Genomic DNA, 17,177 nt, shown 5'->3' with positions numbered 1-17,177 from the left:
TGTGTATTTACAGGTTGTTATCAATGTTCTTAAGGGATGGATGGTACTGGGCTTTGTATGTTTAGGTGGGCAATTATATCTTATCAATTGGGTTAGAGGTTATTGTGTTGTGTGTTCTTTTATGTGACGATTTGAGTGTAGGAAAGTGTGCGGGGGCAGGAGACACTGGGCCACCTCAGAGCTGGGATGTGTTTCCGCCAAGATATCTAGCAGATATCTAGGGGGATAAAAGACAACATTACTTTTTTTATTTTTACAACAACATCTCCAGAGGATGGGTAGCTGTCAGATGCAGTCTCTCTGGCTGAAGCAATGTTCCAGGCTCTCCTAGTTTCAAAGTCTTTGAAATGCTTCCTACCAGTTACTTTGTAGTATCTTGAGTCTGGCCTCCTAGGATGTTTCCTTACAATTAATCCCCAGGCGGGGATCTCAAACTGTTGACATTTCTCTGTTTACTGCATCTCACTGAGTGGCAAATGATTTCAGGGCAGCCTGTTCTTGAGAGATGTCAGCACTTGAGGAAGTGACACTGGTTTCCAACATCAGTACTTTCTCCCCTCGGAAACTAATGCATGTGCTGTGGAGGGAGACTTTGAGACTATCTCATTGCTCACTAAGCTCCTAATGTGTACACTGATACTACTATGACCACAGACTTTGGTTCTTATTTATATTTAGTGGCTATAATCCACCAAGTTAAGAGATACGAGCGTCTGACTTGTCCCTCTTACTCTCCAGCACAAGACACCCCAGCTCATCTTCTACTTTCCATCCCGACCACTAAAATACTAAGGCTGCCCATCAGGAAGCATCTGACTACTACTGTGCTCACTGACACTGCTGCCAGGCTGCTCAGGACGCGCACACTCAGCACACGGAACTTGCTTCTAAATACTACTCTATATTGACAAGGAACTGGGGCTCCATAGAGAAGACACGATTCCTGAAATCAATGCAGATGAGTCAGTACACAGCTGGACGAGGAGGGGCCGGCACAGCAGAGGAGGGGCGGGCACAGCAGAGGAGGGGCGGGCACAGCAGAGGAGAGGCGGGCACAGCAGAGGAGGGGCGGGCACAGCAGAGGAGGGGCGGGCACAGCAGAGGAGAGGCGGGCACAGCAGAGGAGGGGCGGGCACAGCAGAGGAGGGGCGGGCACAGCAGAGGAGGGGCGGGCACAGCAGTTCTAGTTTTTAACCATTATTTTTCATTGTGAGTGTGCAACCCTGTCTGTGTCTATGTCATATGCACCATCTTACCTCATTACCTGTTCATGTTTATAAAATCTGCCCAGCAATGGTACTGATACAGGGAGCATGAAGGAGGACTACGTATACATTAAGACATGTATTAAGAAGGAGCATGATACATTAATCCAAGACTCTCTACCTCAAGTCTCTGTTGCTTTGATTTCCCTACAATGATGGGTTATAACCTGGAATTAGGAGAAAATAAATCCTTTCCCCCTTAAGTTGCTTTTGTTGGAGCATTAATCACAGCAACAGAAGAAACCAAGAGAGAGTCACTGCAGTACAGTACAGTACAGTACAGTACAGTATCATTCCTTCATGATCACATGGCTGACTGGGAGCAGTTTGCCCAGAATAAAAAATAAAACTCAAAATATTCAAAGGAGGGTTTCTACTGAATGCTTATGGTTTTGACTATCATGAAGCTGCAAAACTAAGTCACTCCACTGTATGTTGAAGACCATCTATACCGGCAAGAACTCTCCATTTGGGGACTGTGGAGTGATAAGTGGACAGTGTTATGCAAGTTTATGCAAGCTATTGAAGACTTAGACCAACATTTTTAGTTTCCTGTTGGCAGCCCTGGTTCTGCCATTATACCTAATCATTTCAATTTTAAAAAAATGGTCAAAACCTATCGATACACGGTCAGGCTAAGCATGTAGCAGAGGGCAGCCATGCCCTAATATAGCAGATAGACCTGACTCTCTCTGACAGGAGAGGACTGCACTCAGATGACAGCAATAAAAAGACACAAGCACTGAGCAGACAGCCGCTCGTTCATGCCCTTGTTTCCCTCGAGCGCTCAGAGCCTCTGCTCTTACATGACACCTATCCCTGCTCAGGTTTCTTACCGTAGCTCATCTAGGGTTTGACGAACTTCTCTTAAGAAATCAGCATCAAGGTTATTAATAAGCTCTTTTCGATAGCGTACAATGAAGGGAATTGTATTGTCATCATTAAAGAGGCGTATGATGTTGGCACAAATCCAAGGTTCAATGTTAGTTCTCTCAGATAAAACCTGCAAAGAAAGATAAACAAAAATTCAAAATACTGATGCCTAGTATCCCAACACTTGGAAGGCTAAAACAGGAGGATTAACACAAGTCTGAAGCCAGCCTGCGCTATGAAATAAGATCCTATCTAAAATTATCATCATCAACTGATTAAGAAAATCAGGTCAAAATATCAGATAGCATTGTTTCAAAACAACAAATGTAGTACATGGCTAAACTCTCTCCAGGCTCGGCTCTTCTCCACGCCACCTCCAGACCCATGGACAGTTATTTAGGACAGTCTCCCTGAAAACTAATGGTTATGTCAACCCTGCATCTGTAAAGAGAGGTTCCTGTCGAACTTACCCTCCACTCTCCTCATGTGCTTCCTATTCGAACAGTAACTCAAACTAGAAAAGCCATCCACCTCCAATTCTTAACTGTGGTCAACTCCAATTACAAAATACGTCTTTACTCGTTTCCGTTCTCCCATCCCCACAGCACAGCCGTGTTCTAGCCTAGAGCACTGAGGCGGCCTTTAGCTGCTGCCCCTGCAGGTGCTCCAGTCTCATCTACTCCTATTTCCATAAGGAGCTCCGTGAATATTCTTTTCAAATGTACACTAGATCATGTGATTTAGTCAAAACCATCACTAATATGCCATGGCACCTGGAATCCAAACTCTGTCAGACAGCTAAACAAAGTTGGCAGCACCAATTAAATAAAGAAGCCAAGCACTGGAGCCACTCCCATTTACCTGGCACACAACTTCCCCTCGTTAGGCCTCCTGGTTGAAAGAACGGAATACTCTGGCCCTGGGATATATAATCTTCTCATCTGCTCCAAAGTTTAGACCTCTGCATTCTGTTATCTCTTCCATGGGAAGCTAACTTGGCTTGCCCTGTCAATCATCTGGCAGGAATCCAACCCCTAATCCGCAGAAAAGCTGATTTCCCTGAAAACCCTGTAAGAGACGGAGGAATCACTGCCTCCTCAATGAAACAATATACTTACCCTTCTCGAAAGCCCTGCTCTGAGGTACAAACTTTCAGACATTCCCTGCTAAGCACTTTTTGAGTTCTGAAAGCATAATTTTCCTTTCTTTCTGCCTTTTTCCAAAACCCTAGGCACACTGCCGCGGTCTAAGCGTCTTTCCTTGATAATCTGCGCTTCCCCACTTATTCTCTCAAGCTCACTTGTCCTTCAGCCATGAGCTGCCTGCCAGTCTTCATTGTCGGACAGGATGGTTTTCTTAGACCTAACTCAAAAGACACCTTAGGTCATGCTAACCCAGTGATAATCAAGACATTTTTTAAAAAGGTACGAGGAATGAGGAACAGCTCAGTGGTAAAGTAGTAACTTTATATGCTTAGTACACATAAGGCCCTGGGTATGATTCTCAGCAGCACAGATAAAAAAATAAATAAATACCAACCCAAGTCCCACTAGCCACATTACCTCTTCAAAAATTCAATTTCTAAAAGAAGCAAAAGATTTATTTGAAGTATTTGAATTGTCTCCTCTCCTGAGCACAGGTAGGACAGAGTACCTTCACACTGCCCTCAAGCTGTTGGAAACATCCAGAAAGATGCCTTCATGTCTCCAGTGTCCCAAGATCTCTTACAAGGGAAAGTCCCCTCTACTTAGTGAGAAAGAAAACATCTGGGCATTAGCAAATCCACTGTAGCTTTAATCACCCAGCAACATCTGCACTTTTAAAAGACTTTTCAATGACTCGCTAGTGAATAAAAGTTAGAGAATTTTCTATTCAGTCAGAATCATTCCCAAGCCAACCACTTGAACAGCTAGCTCCCTTTTGAAGAGTTACTGATTCTGACTGTTTACCACCTGACCCAAGGAGTTGACTGAGTCACTATGTCACATAAAACACTTACATAAAGATGGGAGTGGGGACAATTAATGTACACTACCAGCAATCAGAAAAGAGGTTACAAAAGAGGAAAGGGAGGAGCGTCAGGGGTATGAAGGGGGATGCTGTTGTTCGCAACCCGGAAGTTGTTTGGTTACATGTTTGAGCATCCAGGGCAATTGCACATATGTATGTAATACATCAAAGTTTGCTGACGGCTTAAAGCCTCTAACAAACTCTACCAATTAGGTAATGACAGTAATAATAATAATAAAAATAATAATAACAACAAACCGTTTTAATCTAGTTAATGTCTCCCAGAGCAAACAGCTGCATCTAAACACAGTGCAGAGCAGCAGTGAGGTCGCCAGCTCAGACACTGGCTCCCTTTACACTTTGCTCCTGACTTCTGCCTTCCCGAGCACAGTTATTTCACCTACGTCATCTCTTACTGTCTCTCGAAACAAAGGGAAAGAGCTAACAAAAAGGCTCTGCTAGCTTTTCTCCCTAATGTAGGAAAGGCTACTAAGATCCACAGAGCCACTGAACCTGCCCAGGCTCACCCTTAAAATAAAAAAACCATATTACAGCGATCACAGCCTCGGCACGGTTTAATCCCAGCTCACTGTGCTGCTCACTTTTCCGTTTTTACTAACATGCTTATGTGGGACATCAGGGGCTTTAACAAAGGCAAACTTCCCGTAGTAACCACACATTCACAGTGAGAGACATGAAAATGGGTACATTGCTCCTGCTCAAGAGAGCAGCCCTCAATTGCCTGTCAGAAATTACACACAACCATGTTGGTAGGTAAAGTCTAAACACTAATCGAGTGTGGGCTATGCAGTTTGTCCTCCTCACACAAGGCAGTGAGATCCTGAAAGGCTAACCTCGACAGAACAGAAGACCAAGGCAGGAGGGCAGAAGGGTCATGGGAAGGGTACAGCCTATAGAATCCTATCCTGAATTAGCTGTCAGAAATGTGTAACTTTTAAATGGGTTCTCTTTAGCTCCTACTATGAAAATAAGAATGTTTCTGTCTACTCTTCTGACTAACTGACTTTTTAGATTACCCATTTATTTCTTCAAATGCGCCATGATAATAAATATAGATACTAGTGTGTGTGCTCTGGAGCCTGGTTCATATAGAATCAACTATAAATAAACGACAATCCTTACCATTCAGCATTTACAGACCTATAAACAAATACCTATGAGCCCAGTCATCACCAAGATCCACAACTTTACACTCTTCACAGCTGGCTCTTGCCATCTACCTTACAGACACCTGATCTCACCTAAAGCTCAACCCTGAAGGACACTGTTTTAGGGAGCCAGGTCACACAACAATCACAGAACCTCCCAACCCCCACCCCCCACACACAAACACACTAAACAAATGTAACATTATCTTTAAAAAGTAAGGTTCTTTTTCTCCTTATTCACTTGTAACCTAGAGAACAATAGCCAGGGTTGGACTCCATTCCTCTCTTCCCGCATGACAAGGAGTGGGGATAGAGCATAAAGCAAATGCCCAGAGAAGGCAGCCCTTCTCTAAGAAAGTTTCACTAAGGTGTCCCAACTTTGAAACCCTCCTCCTTCCTCCTCTAACTGCCAGCAGCCAGAGGTGGAGCTGCCTAGGTAAACTAAATAAGCTTAGCAGCACTGACAAAGGCAAGGCAAGGAAGTGGGGCGTGTCCACCGCCCTGTAGTTCTGGACCAAGGGCGAAGATGAAAAGGAGCCATGAGAGTAAAGTCCTGTGGATGGTCTATGACCTGTTCTGTGAAAGCATCACCTTCTAGATCTGAACGAATGATGCAAGGGAAGACTTAGACAGCTGTGTACTGTGGCTGGTCTTTGTACTTTGTGGGTTCTTCTTTCTATCACCCTTTTTCTACCCCAGTTTTACCCTTATCACTAGTGATAGGAAAGAAGGATGGGGTGAGGGTGGGGGTGTCCCTGAATCTATGTTCTTTCCTTTTGTTTCTTCTTTGCGCATGGCTACTAACAAACCACAGCCAACCTCCCTAAGTGGCCAACAACCCCCAATCTCACTTATCAGGGCTCCAGCATTTATACCCTCTGAAAAGTTCCCAGAGTTTCGGATGTCACATAACTGCAGAAGCGATCTACAGCTAGCAAAACAACATCTTGACTGGAGCACGAGGCAAATCACAGTCAGCTGCTGCAGACAGGCGAAAGCAGCCCCACATCCCCATACCTAGGATTAATACAAAAGCACATTCTTACAATATTTCTATGTTTTTTAAAGAAACAAAAATTCCAGAACTCTCACTGAAATTTATAGTTTCTCAATGACTCTCTGCATAAAATGACAAAATAGAGAAAGCTTTAAGATAGCATTCTAGATTCCTTAGTGTGCCAAAAAGAACAGGACTCAAAACCACTGGTGACATGCTGTAGGTAACAGAAAAATCATCAAGGCCCAAAACAGGACCCTCTGAACAACAAAGATGTCACAAAGTCCCAGTCTTAGAACCCACAGAAGTCCTGGGCTCTACAGCAGCAATTTACAGCACAGGATAGGACAAATTAGGAGGAAGGGCATGCCCATGTAGCCGGAAATAGCCCCAGAAAGTGTTGGAACACACGGGTTTAAGGCTCACTGCTCACGACCAGCTTTTTAGTCTCCTCCATCATATCCCAACGCAGCTAAAAAGGTGAGTGGGCAGAGGGAAAGGAAAGGAAAGCTGGGAGACATCGTCAAGTTAGAGTTCTTAAAGAATTTGTCTTCGAAACATTCCTGGGTCTTGCTCCTAACATACCTGATGCACAAACAGCCAATGACCTAATCGTGTGTGCTGCTTTTATGGAGAAATACATCTGCACTCAAAATAAAAATCCAGCAGTGAGCCTTAAAGGGCCCCTGTTGGTGTGAAATACATACACTGTGATGTACAGAAACAACCACCGTCTCGACTAAGGGGACAGCTCACTCCAACACAAGAGCTTGGTAAGCCAGACTACAAATAGTGTAGCCAAGAAGAGAAACAGCTGCCAAAGCTTGAGTCAAGAAGTCACTGGCAAACAACATTCAAAACTGCTAGCACGTTCCCCGGTGAGCGTGGTGGACGTGCCAGTCCAGGACTCGGAGCACACAGGTGAAGGAGGCTGCACTTACCTGCACTATGTCCCAGTTCATTTCCACCTCCTCCTTAATGTCGCTGGCCCCGGGCACCCTGGCAGGCCTCCCCTGAGGACATGACTCAGTCTTGATCCTCTTTAATGGGGACTGCTCAAAGGTGAAGCTGTCCTCACTCTCCTTCTTGCACATGTCTCTGTCCTCGCTTGTTGAGGGGGCCTCCACATTGCTCTCTCCACCCTCGAAGGGGCTGGCTTGGTTGGTTTCCTCATCAACTTTCAACCTTTTTTTGGCCCCGTGACCTGCGTTTTTTTGCTTTTTTGCTGCAGTTTTCAGAGTGTTTGTCGTATGCAACTTCTGATTTTCCTCTTCCAAATTGGCATTAACAATAGCCACTGGGCTGTTCTATAAAGTCACAAAGAGAAAGCATGAGAATTAGAAAATTAGAAACCAACTGCCCCGGTATGCTGCCCAGAAGTAAAAAAAAAAAAAAAAAGACTATCAATAGTGCAACAACTGAATGAACCTCAAAGGAACTGTGCTGAGACAGCTCCATCCCACAGTCACACACTGTGAGCACTTTACTTAACCATCCTAAGCACAGCAGAGCTCGCCAGGAGTCCGAGATGCATGGGTAGAAGGAGCATGGTGCTGTGGAGATGAGAGGGCAATGAAAGAAATCCTTGTGACAGTTACACAAACCCACATGTGCAATAAACCTGCACAGTGCTAAGTACAAATACCCCCACTCAGATAAACATAGAAGGCCAGAGTGCTCTAAATGAACAGAGAATTTTACCAATGTTAATATCCTATATGAGACACTACAATCTTACCATTGGAGAAAACTAGATAAAGGGTACCTGGAATCCCTCCTGACGTTTCTTGTAATTGCATGTGGACAGCTTATAAATAAAGTTTGATTTCACTAAACATAGTAAATGATGCATCTACATGGGCCAGAAAACAGGATGAAGCTCCACCCTGGCAGGAGATGAGCACGATCCAGAGAGCATGTTTGCCCAGTTCACACCTTAGCACATGCGAAGTCTGGGCTGACCAGCGCCTCAGAAAAAGCAGGCATGGTAACTCACGCCTGAGATCCCAGAACTTGGAAGGTGGAGGCGAGAGGGCTGGAAAGCCAAGGTCACCCTCAGCTACACAGCCAGCCTGTGCTACATGAGACCTGACTTAAAAATATAAATAAACTGACTTGTTTAAATAAATTCAGAAATTGATAAACAGATATAATGAAAACCAAAGCCACCAGTTAGAGGGAGAAGAAAAGCACCACCTCCTGCTCAGACAGGAGGCGCAGGACTGGAGACAGCAACAGCAGCCAGAGGTCTTTGAGACAGGGTCTCGTGCTATAGCCCTGTCTGCCTAGAGCTCAGTATGGAGCCCAGACTAACTTTGAACTCAGAGCAATTCTCCTGACTCGGCTTCTCAAGTGCTGGGATGACAAGTGGACTGTACCAGGGCTAGCATCTTTTTCTTTGAGAGGAGGCTTCTCAGGAGCCTACGCAGGTACCCAGGAAGTAATCTCTGCTCCTTACCCATGTCACCTTGCCTAATGGTTATCTTGGCACTCAGGAGAGTGGCAACAATGCACAGAGCTGCCCTTGAGAAGTTTACAGTCACAGGCTGGCTTGTCCATTACTCAAGTGACACAGACAGCACAAACACAGCTGCCAACAAGGTCTCAGTCAAAATTAAACTTCTGTCAAGGCTCTTCACAGAATGAGTGAGGGTGAGCACTGAGACCCACAGTAAGGACCCCTCACCAGCTACCACATGTGCACCTGAAATGCACAGTAACAGCCTCTGAGCAACACCTGCTCAAAACATAATGGAGCCAGGCAGGGACAGGCAGATACAACGGCTGGGTCTATCCACTGTAAGTCACAACCTAATCAAATGAACTGGCATAACTGAAGAATGTGTCCATCATAAAGGACGCTGCCCAAGAGACAGAAAAAGAGTCACAAGAGACCAAGTATGATCAGCATTCTTCTATCTATAATAAGACAAAGGAAAATCAACAAACAAACTCTTTTCAGCCCCAGTGACAAGAGAGCCATCTCCCAAGATGGCTGTTTCAGACTACCTTAACATCACACAATTACAACCTGCAAGTCTCACTGGGATGACTATGGCCAAGAACACAGGAGGCAATCAATAAACCCAAACTGATCTGTCTAATTTCTATTCTCAGCCCATGCTCATCAAGCAAGTTTCTAACTACGTAATTTCCTACTTCAGCCTCCAAGAAGAAAAGTGCTGCCCGTAAAAGCTTCAAGTGCTGTGAAGATTATTTCTAAGTATTAATTATTAAACCAGCACTCTGTGTAAACACATCACTCTTGCAAGCACAGTTGATATAAAAGTACCCCTGAGAGGTATATTAGCTTTTGAACTGCTGACTTAGAAGCCCAGTTCCATCACTCACTATCTGTGTTCTAGGAGAGTCACTTAACACTTCCTGCCTCAGCTTTCTTGTCTGTAAAATCAGGATGGTAACTACAGAACTCTCAGTGGCTGTACCCATCCTGCAAGATCTTCAGGAGAAATGTTGAGTGTGCTGCCTGGCTAACAATACCCACAGATAATGCTGACACCACCACCCAAACCTCCCTTCCACACCTAACCCAACCCCTTAGAGAAGAGCAGAAGTCGCTGAGGAAGCAGTTGCTGCAGTAGCTAAGTATTCCCGAGACTGTGACCAGGGATACCAGTGCCCTGACGTTTGTGTCATTTACATGTTCTGTCCTGCTCAGTATAAGGAGGAAGAAACAGTCCCTCCCATGTGGAAAACACCGGGCCCTCCCCACATCTAGCAATACCACCTACCAACTCCTCCTTGACAGCCACATCTTTTGAGATGTCATGCACCTGTTGGGCGCTCTTCTTCACCCTAGGCCCCTGCTTCCGTTTGGATCCCTTGGAAGCAGGTCGTCTACGATTTCTGAGGACTTTCTTCTGAGGTTCCCAAATGCTGTCTTCCTTGTTGTCTTCTTCAGAGCCAGATGACCTAGAAGTGAATGGACAGGAGAACTTGGAAAAATGGAACCAGATGACAAGGGTAGAAAGAGGCACATGCTTCATAAATGATAACTGGAAATGTGTAATATAAAATGGAGTGATATGGCCATAGGCTGTAAACAACTAGTGCTAAGAAGTGAACAGGTGATCAGGGACCCAGAGAAGTGCTTTCTCCCTACTACACACACTACTCACAGGTCTACTCCCCTTCCCTGACCTGACAAGCATTATATACACTGTCATGACACAGAAAATCAATCATTACCTTAAGTAACTTACAGGGTCAAGTCACGCATTGTGAGCCTTTTAATCTTAACAGTAAAAAGCACTTAAGCTCCTAAAGGCCAATCAAATCCATTGAAAATGTACTAAGTTATTCAAACCAATGAAAGGCTGAGAAAGAGCTTTTTAAACACCCCACACTGCATAAAAGAAGCCAGCACCAAGACCCTCAACTACTTTTTGACCTCCTTCCTTTCACATAAATCTGTGCCCTGAATAGACTGAAAACCTACATTGCTTTTTCCAACCAAGAATCAAACTCACTTCAAGAGCGGAGACAGCACAGCTCTCTAGCCCATCTGGTTCACGCTATTTCTCTCCCCTAAGGAGATCAGTATATGAGAAAAGTACCAGATCTTAATCAATGAGGCTGTCTGAGCTTCTGAATGGTCTCAGTTCTGCGGAAAGGCAAGAACCAGACTGGATGACTTCTCAGATAAATTAGGTTCCAAGAAAACATAATGATGGTGGGACGAACTTCTAACACCATCAAAGAGTTCTTTTCAGAGGTTGGTAAGCAGCCAGAAACTAGCAAAACAACAATCAAATCAAAGTCACTAAAACAGTGGATTCAAAGGGAACTAAAATCAAAAAACCTGTGTTTTACCAGATATTCCTCAGAGTACTTGGGAATCTGAAGGCAGGAGGATCACAAGTTCTGACCACTCCCCTACATACACAAGCACACACACCACATGCACACACATGCACATGCACAGAGGAGGAAGGGGAAGGAAAGAAAACAAAGTAAAGGGGTGAAGAGGGAAAAGAGGGGGAAGAAGGAAGAATGGGACGAGGGGGAAAGGAAATGGCAAGGGGAAGACATAGGAACTTAGTCAACTGAATAGGACATCTTCCTACCCGACCGCCTAATCACCTATCAAGCTGGACATCTAACTGTACTTTTACACAGGTGTGTTGTTACAAGTACAGATTTTTGGGTTTTTTTCATTATTATGAAGAAAACCCAAGAACCCAAAATCACTTGCCACACAGGAAGTGGCTTAAGGCAGCTATCAATGCTCAGTCGCTGATCCCAGGAGAGCGTCAGCAGTGCCTGGCACTTGTCCTACAAAGCACATCTTCCTATGCTCCTCTTTAGTCCTCTTGACCCTCTCCTTCTCTCCCCAACCTCGAAATGTTGACATCACCAGAGTCTTAGTCCTCAGAAATCTCTAGTTTATATCTTATCCTGTAAGTCTCAATTCTACATCTGCAGATGTCCCTTCCCCTTGTAGATCTATGTTCGGCTAGACATCTATCAATTACCGTCAACTTGCCAATGACAAAATAGACCTCTTGGTTCTAATGCTGCTGTCTATACCTCTGGTCTACAGAAAGTCCTGTCTACTGTACCTTCTAGAATCTATCCGAACTGGACTAGTTCTCACTGTTCTCACCCCTACACCGACCTCCCTTACACCTAGCATCTGTTACATACCAAGACCATAGATATTTTACAAATATAGGCCAGATCAGGTCAGATCACTGTCCACAGCGCTCCGTGGCTTCCTAACTTACTGCTAATGAAGTCCTAGCACTTCTTCATAGAGTCTTAGATCCCACCAATCCCAATCTAATTTCCTGTCACTCTCTTACATGATGGCCCCACTATGGCCATGCTGTTCTTGCTGCTCCCCAAACACAATTCACTGCTGCCTCTGGGCCTGTGCATTTGCTGCATTCTTTATTTGTACCATAATCTAAAATCTTTATTTGTGAGCTTTGGGTCACTACACTGACATATACCAACTAACTTAACTTAATAAATGACTTATTTATCTTAAAGGTTCGGTTCTAAAATCAGGTGGCCCATTGGCCTGAGCCTCTGCTGAAGAGAGCAGGTGGCAAAGAGTTTGTACTCAAACACATTCACATCTTGAGGCAGGAACAAAGAGAAGCCAGGCCAGGGTGCTACAGTTCTCTTGGAGGGCTTGCCAGCAGTGACCTAAGAGCCTTAGACTAGCCACCAACTCTTAAACATCCCATCACCTCCAAATAGCTCTACGTTGGTAATGATCTTTTCAGGACAATTATCAAAACTACAGCAACTAGCGAATCTCACATGGATCTCTTGGCATATCTTCCAAAGAACACCATGACTGCTCAATCCAGAATGCCCCCTCTACCACAACCATACAGCATGCTCCCTAATCCCTGACCTGCTTTGACTTTATCTTATATTACTATTATGGCCTAACAGTAATCATTTGTTGTTGTTTTTTTTAAATAAATGTCAGAGGCATATGTAATATAGTACTCTATAGCAAAGATTTTTTTTTTTTTGCTTGTCACATCAAGAACTATTGTGATATTTAAAGGCCACCAATGCCACTAAATGTCCTATAAAGCATCAGGCAGCCCCCAAAACAAAAGGTGACCCTATACACAGTGGCAATGCTGTATGAGTTAAGAGCTACTCTAGGGCCTGTAGAGATGGCTCAGCAGTTAAGAACACTGGCTGTTCTCCTAGAGGACAGGGTTCAATTCCCGGCACCCATATGGTAGCTCACAACCATCTGTAACTGAAGTTCCTTAGGATCCAAAACACTCACACGAACATCCAGACAAAACACCAATGCACATGAAAAAACTCATTAAAAGAAAGCTCTGCTCTAAGGCAGTGTAAACAACTGTTTGCCCTCTTTCAATCTGTACAGGGTAAACATTACATAATCTGTTCAGTGAGCTGCTTTCTCTCTTCTCTTGGATCACGGCACACGTATAACAGAGTTGTTACACAGAGAAAGGACAAGGACACACATATCTTCGATCCAAATGACTTAAGTTTCTAGGGAACAGACCACATTACTCTTAAAATAGCCACCATCCCCCCAACAACATTTTACACTAATATGCTTACAACTCAGAAAAGGATGAACACTCGTCTCTGGGCTCTGCATTCTCCGTCTGTATTTTTGTTCTTTTGCGCAATGATGGCATCTGGAAGAAATGGAGCACAAACAAAGTCAGATGACATGAAGAGTTTATCACTTCTTCTGGGTACAAAATGATTCTCAATCCAAAATTAACACACCAAAGCTTTGCTCTCAGAAACACCGTAGAGAGGAGAAAAATAATAGCTTATTCACAGGCCCAACACTGGCTCCCCACAGGACTTGGCCTGTCCCGATCAGAAGAGGACCCAGCAGTCTTCTAGATGCCTTCTGACACTGGGACCGTCTCTTGAAAAAGACAAGACCCTCCAGGGTGATAAGTCTGCTTTAGAATTAAAGGTTGGAGCATTCTGCAAGTATTATTTTATAGTGATCCTGAGAGTCAACAAATTATAAAGTCATCTAGTCTCCTATTTCTCAAATATAAGAAATATTTTTCCCTTCCATATCTTCTCATAACATCAAAGTAGAAGTGTCTTCACAAAGTTAGGAGTCAGTTAAATGCTAATCAATTAGTAAGTAGTTATTTAGGAATAATCTATATTCCTAAAGCAAATCAAACATCCTCTTGCAATATAAATGATTAGCCACTATTCCACTAAAAATATTTACCATATTCAAAGGCTCAGCACTTAAAAAAAAATTAAGACAAATGACAAGAGGAATCACACAATACAACAAGTAAATAAATTTACCTAAACTGATAACATTTATTACTTAAAGAATGTTTGTCAAACCAATTAAAAAATGCATTAGGGGGTTGGGGATTTAGCTCAGTGGTAGAGTGCTTGCCTAGGAAGCGCAAGGCCCTGGGTTCGGTCCCCAGCTCCGAAAAAAAGAACCAAAAAAAAAAAAAAAATGCATTAGACTGGCATGTTTAGAACAAGTTTCTGGACCAGAGCAATACTGTACACCTTGGTTCTAACACACTTATAAGAGGAGGTAATATCTCACAGAAATACTAAAGCAGTTGTCACAAAAGGAGTCTGATCTCTCAGCATCTCTGTCCTGTGAGTGCAAACGAGGGAGACCCATGTTTAGAAGGAAACAGAGCCCAGCAGGAGAATAGTCTCTTAGCAGCAGACAGGACAGGGCAGGGCAGGTAATCACCCATCTCTTCTCTCTCTGTTAGGAATTCCTAAAGTTATGGGAACAGGCAAATATGATTTCTTATGAACAGTTTACCATAATAAAAATAAAATGTAAAAAGAGGGCTGAATAGGAATGTGGTACACCTTTATTTAATCCTAGCATTAGGGAAGCAGAGGGAGGAGGATCTCTAAGAGTTCCAGCCAGGTTGATCTAAATAGTAAGATCCCATGTATAGATAAATAAGTAAATAAATAAGAAGTTAGTTTCTGAAGCAGTCCCAATTCAAACCAGGTCAGGGAAGAACTTGCCTTCACTCTGTAAATGGAAGAGAGACAACTAGCTGTTCCTCTGAAGGAAAGCAAGTGATTTAACCCCCCAGGCCTTCCTCCAGAGCAAACCCATGTTCTAAGTAAGATTTAAACTTGGGTATTTAGCTCAGTGGTAGAGCTAAAGGCCCTGGGTTTGATCCTCAACTCTGGAAAAAGAAGTGCTACAGAAAGTAAAGGTGCGTTGTCTTCAGAGCACTGAACAAGAGGAGAGCATGCAGTTGTCCCTATGCATGACTCAAAACTCAGTGAAAAAATTCACACATGTTATTGGGTAAAAACTAAAGTCCCAAGCCAGTAACTAGGGCACTTGAGAACCAAGTCAATTTATCCGTCAGTCTCCTTCATCTTTTTTAAGTGAGGAAGGGAGGAAAAAGGACAGACAGATGAACAAAATGAATGAAAAGGAAGGACAGGTGGACAACAAAAGTGAGTACCAAAATCTTTAGGACTAAGTTTGAGGGATCTGGAGTTAGGTATACTCTGTCACAAAAGGATCTTTCTAGGTGCCCTAGCCCACATGTTACTAGGCACCTAACCCACAAAAACATCTAGAAGTTTATTTCCCAGGACAGAGTCAGGAGATTAGAAGACAATGAATACAACTGTACACATAGAACCCAATCAAACCGAATGCTACAACCCCAAAGACCCCAGACAGGAGCAGAGCTTTAGGTCAGCTGGGAGAATGCTTGCTTGGCATGCGTGAAATACTGAGTTTGATCCCTAGCAATGTATAAACCGGAAGTGGCATGGCAGCATTTGGGAGGTGGAGGAAAAAGGATCAAGAATTTAAGGTTTTTCTCAGCTACACAGTCACTTCAAGGCAACCCTGGTTTACCAAACAGTCCTTGTCTCAAAAACAAACAATTCAGTGGCACACATCTTTAATCCCAGTGCACAAGAGGCTTGTGCTACCTGAGGCCCTGCCTCAAAGAAAAACAAAACAAACAAAACAGTGGGGGGTAAAATCTAAAGTAGCCAAGCCCCCAAACAAACAACCTTCCTGGGCTCACCTTACAGCCACTCTACCCATCCCAATCTACAACACACAGACTACCTCCATCCAAGATTTGGCTTTGTACAATTTGAGGTATCTCAGTCAACTTAAGGCCATAATCATTAAACAGAAAACTCAAAAAATAAACAATCAATAGTTTATAGAAGTTGCTATGGTGTCACTGAGCAGGTACTATAAACTAGAAAAAGTGAAACTAGGAAAAGAACATTCTCTCTCTTTCTCTCTCTCTCTCACACACACACACACACACACACACACACACACACGCACGCACGCACGCACACACACACACACACAGGCCAATATTTAAAAAAGGGGAAACAGCATTTAAACTTCTAGGGCAGTAGTTCTCAACCTTCCTAATACTGAGTCTCTTTAATAAAAACAATTCCTCACATTTTGATGACCCCAACCATATATTCGCTGCTGCTTCCATAACTGTAATTTTGCTACCGTTATAAATGGTAAATGTCTAATATGCAGGATATCTGATATCCGACCCCAGTGAAAGGACTGTTCAACCCACAGTTGAGAATCACTGTTCTGGGAGAAAAATCAAGACAACTCAAGAGGCATCTAAAGGATTCTGGGGAGGGGGAGGATTATAAAGGTGCTTCAAATGTCAGCAGACCCTAAAGAGATAAACAACACAAAATAAAGAACAACAAATCATCTAGCAGGAGAGCAGCAGCTAGCCTTCGCTAGGTTCCTGAGATTCAATGGGATGGAATGGTTTACTCAAACGGTAGAGATATAAGGCAAGGTCCTAGAAGTAAGAGACACAAGTACCAAGAGTATCCCTGTTTCTCACTGCGCATATATTAACGGCAAGCTGCCATGTGGGTAGGTTGGGGAAAGTTGCTTAGAGTTCTCATTCATCATTTTCCTCCGCTGCTTGAGCGCCTCTGTGCCCAGGGCACTTCTGAAGGCGCGTGATTCCGCGCGCCACGACTGACAGTGATGCTCCCTCAGCTCCGACTCTTTGGTGTTTAAAAACAAAACAAACAAACAAACAAACAAACAAAGTTCCCCTGGCTTTCTCACCGCTATCATGCACTAACAGCTGGTTCAATCAAAGGACGAGCTACGTGACAGTTATGAGATTGTCCAGGTATAGACTGTGGGATAGAACGCTGATACTAAAAGATAGCGAAACTTCATCTTAAAAATTGTTCTTTCCCAAAAGAGCACTCATAAATACCGGGGCCGAGACGCGAAAACCGCTGGCCCGAAGCTTTGCAGCTAGAGCAAACACAAAGCTCACCTTCCGGGTTGGCGAATCTATAGACTGGAGTTCTGAT

General features: G+C 43.7%; 1 protein-coding gene across 2 annotated transcripts in view; it reads right to left on the bottom strand.

The window, feature by feature from the left end:
• Srbd1 (S1 RNA binding domain 1) overlaps positions 1-17,177 on the bottom strand; it is a 189,062-nt gene extending 171,885 nt beyond the window's left edge. Inside the window, exons 1-5 of one of the 2 annotated variants that reach the window (NM_001399769.1) lie at positions 17,141-17,177; positions 13,404-13,483; positions 10,067-10,247; positions 7,256-7,621; positions 2,102-2,268 (exon numbers count right to left, since the gene is read on the bottom strand). In NM_001399769.1, coding sequence (NP_001386698.1) covers positions 2,102-2,268; positions 7,256-7,621; positions 10,067-10,247; positions 13,404-13,483 — 794 coding nt within the window. In that variant the 5' untranslated portion in view covers positions 17,141-17,177. Of the gene's footprint in view, positions 1-2,101; positions 2,269-7,255; positions 7,622-10,066; positions 10,248-13,403; positions 13,484-16,920 lie in introns of both variants that reach the window. The other variant, XM_087552978.1, reaches the window with a different exon arrangement.

Source organism: Rattus norvegicus, chromosome 6 (genome assembly GCF_021556685.1).
Source record: "Rattus norvegicus strain SHRSP/BbbUtx chromosome 6, alternate assembly SHRSP_T2T, whole genome shotgun sequence".
Classification (NCBI taxonomy): domain Eukaryota; kingdom Metazoa; phylum Chordata; class Mammalia; order Rodentia; family Muridae; genus Rattus; species Rattus norvegicus.
The sequence above is the reverse complement of the archived record's forward strand: the minus strand, read 5'-3'. Positions and strand labels throughout refer to the sequence as shown.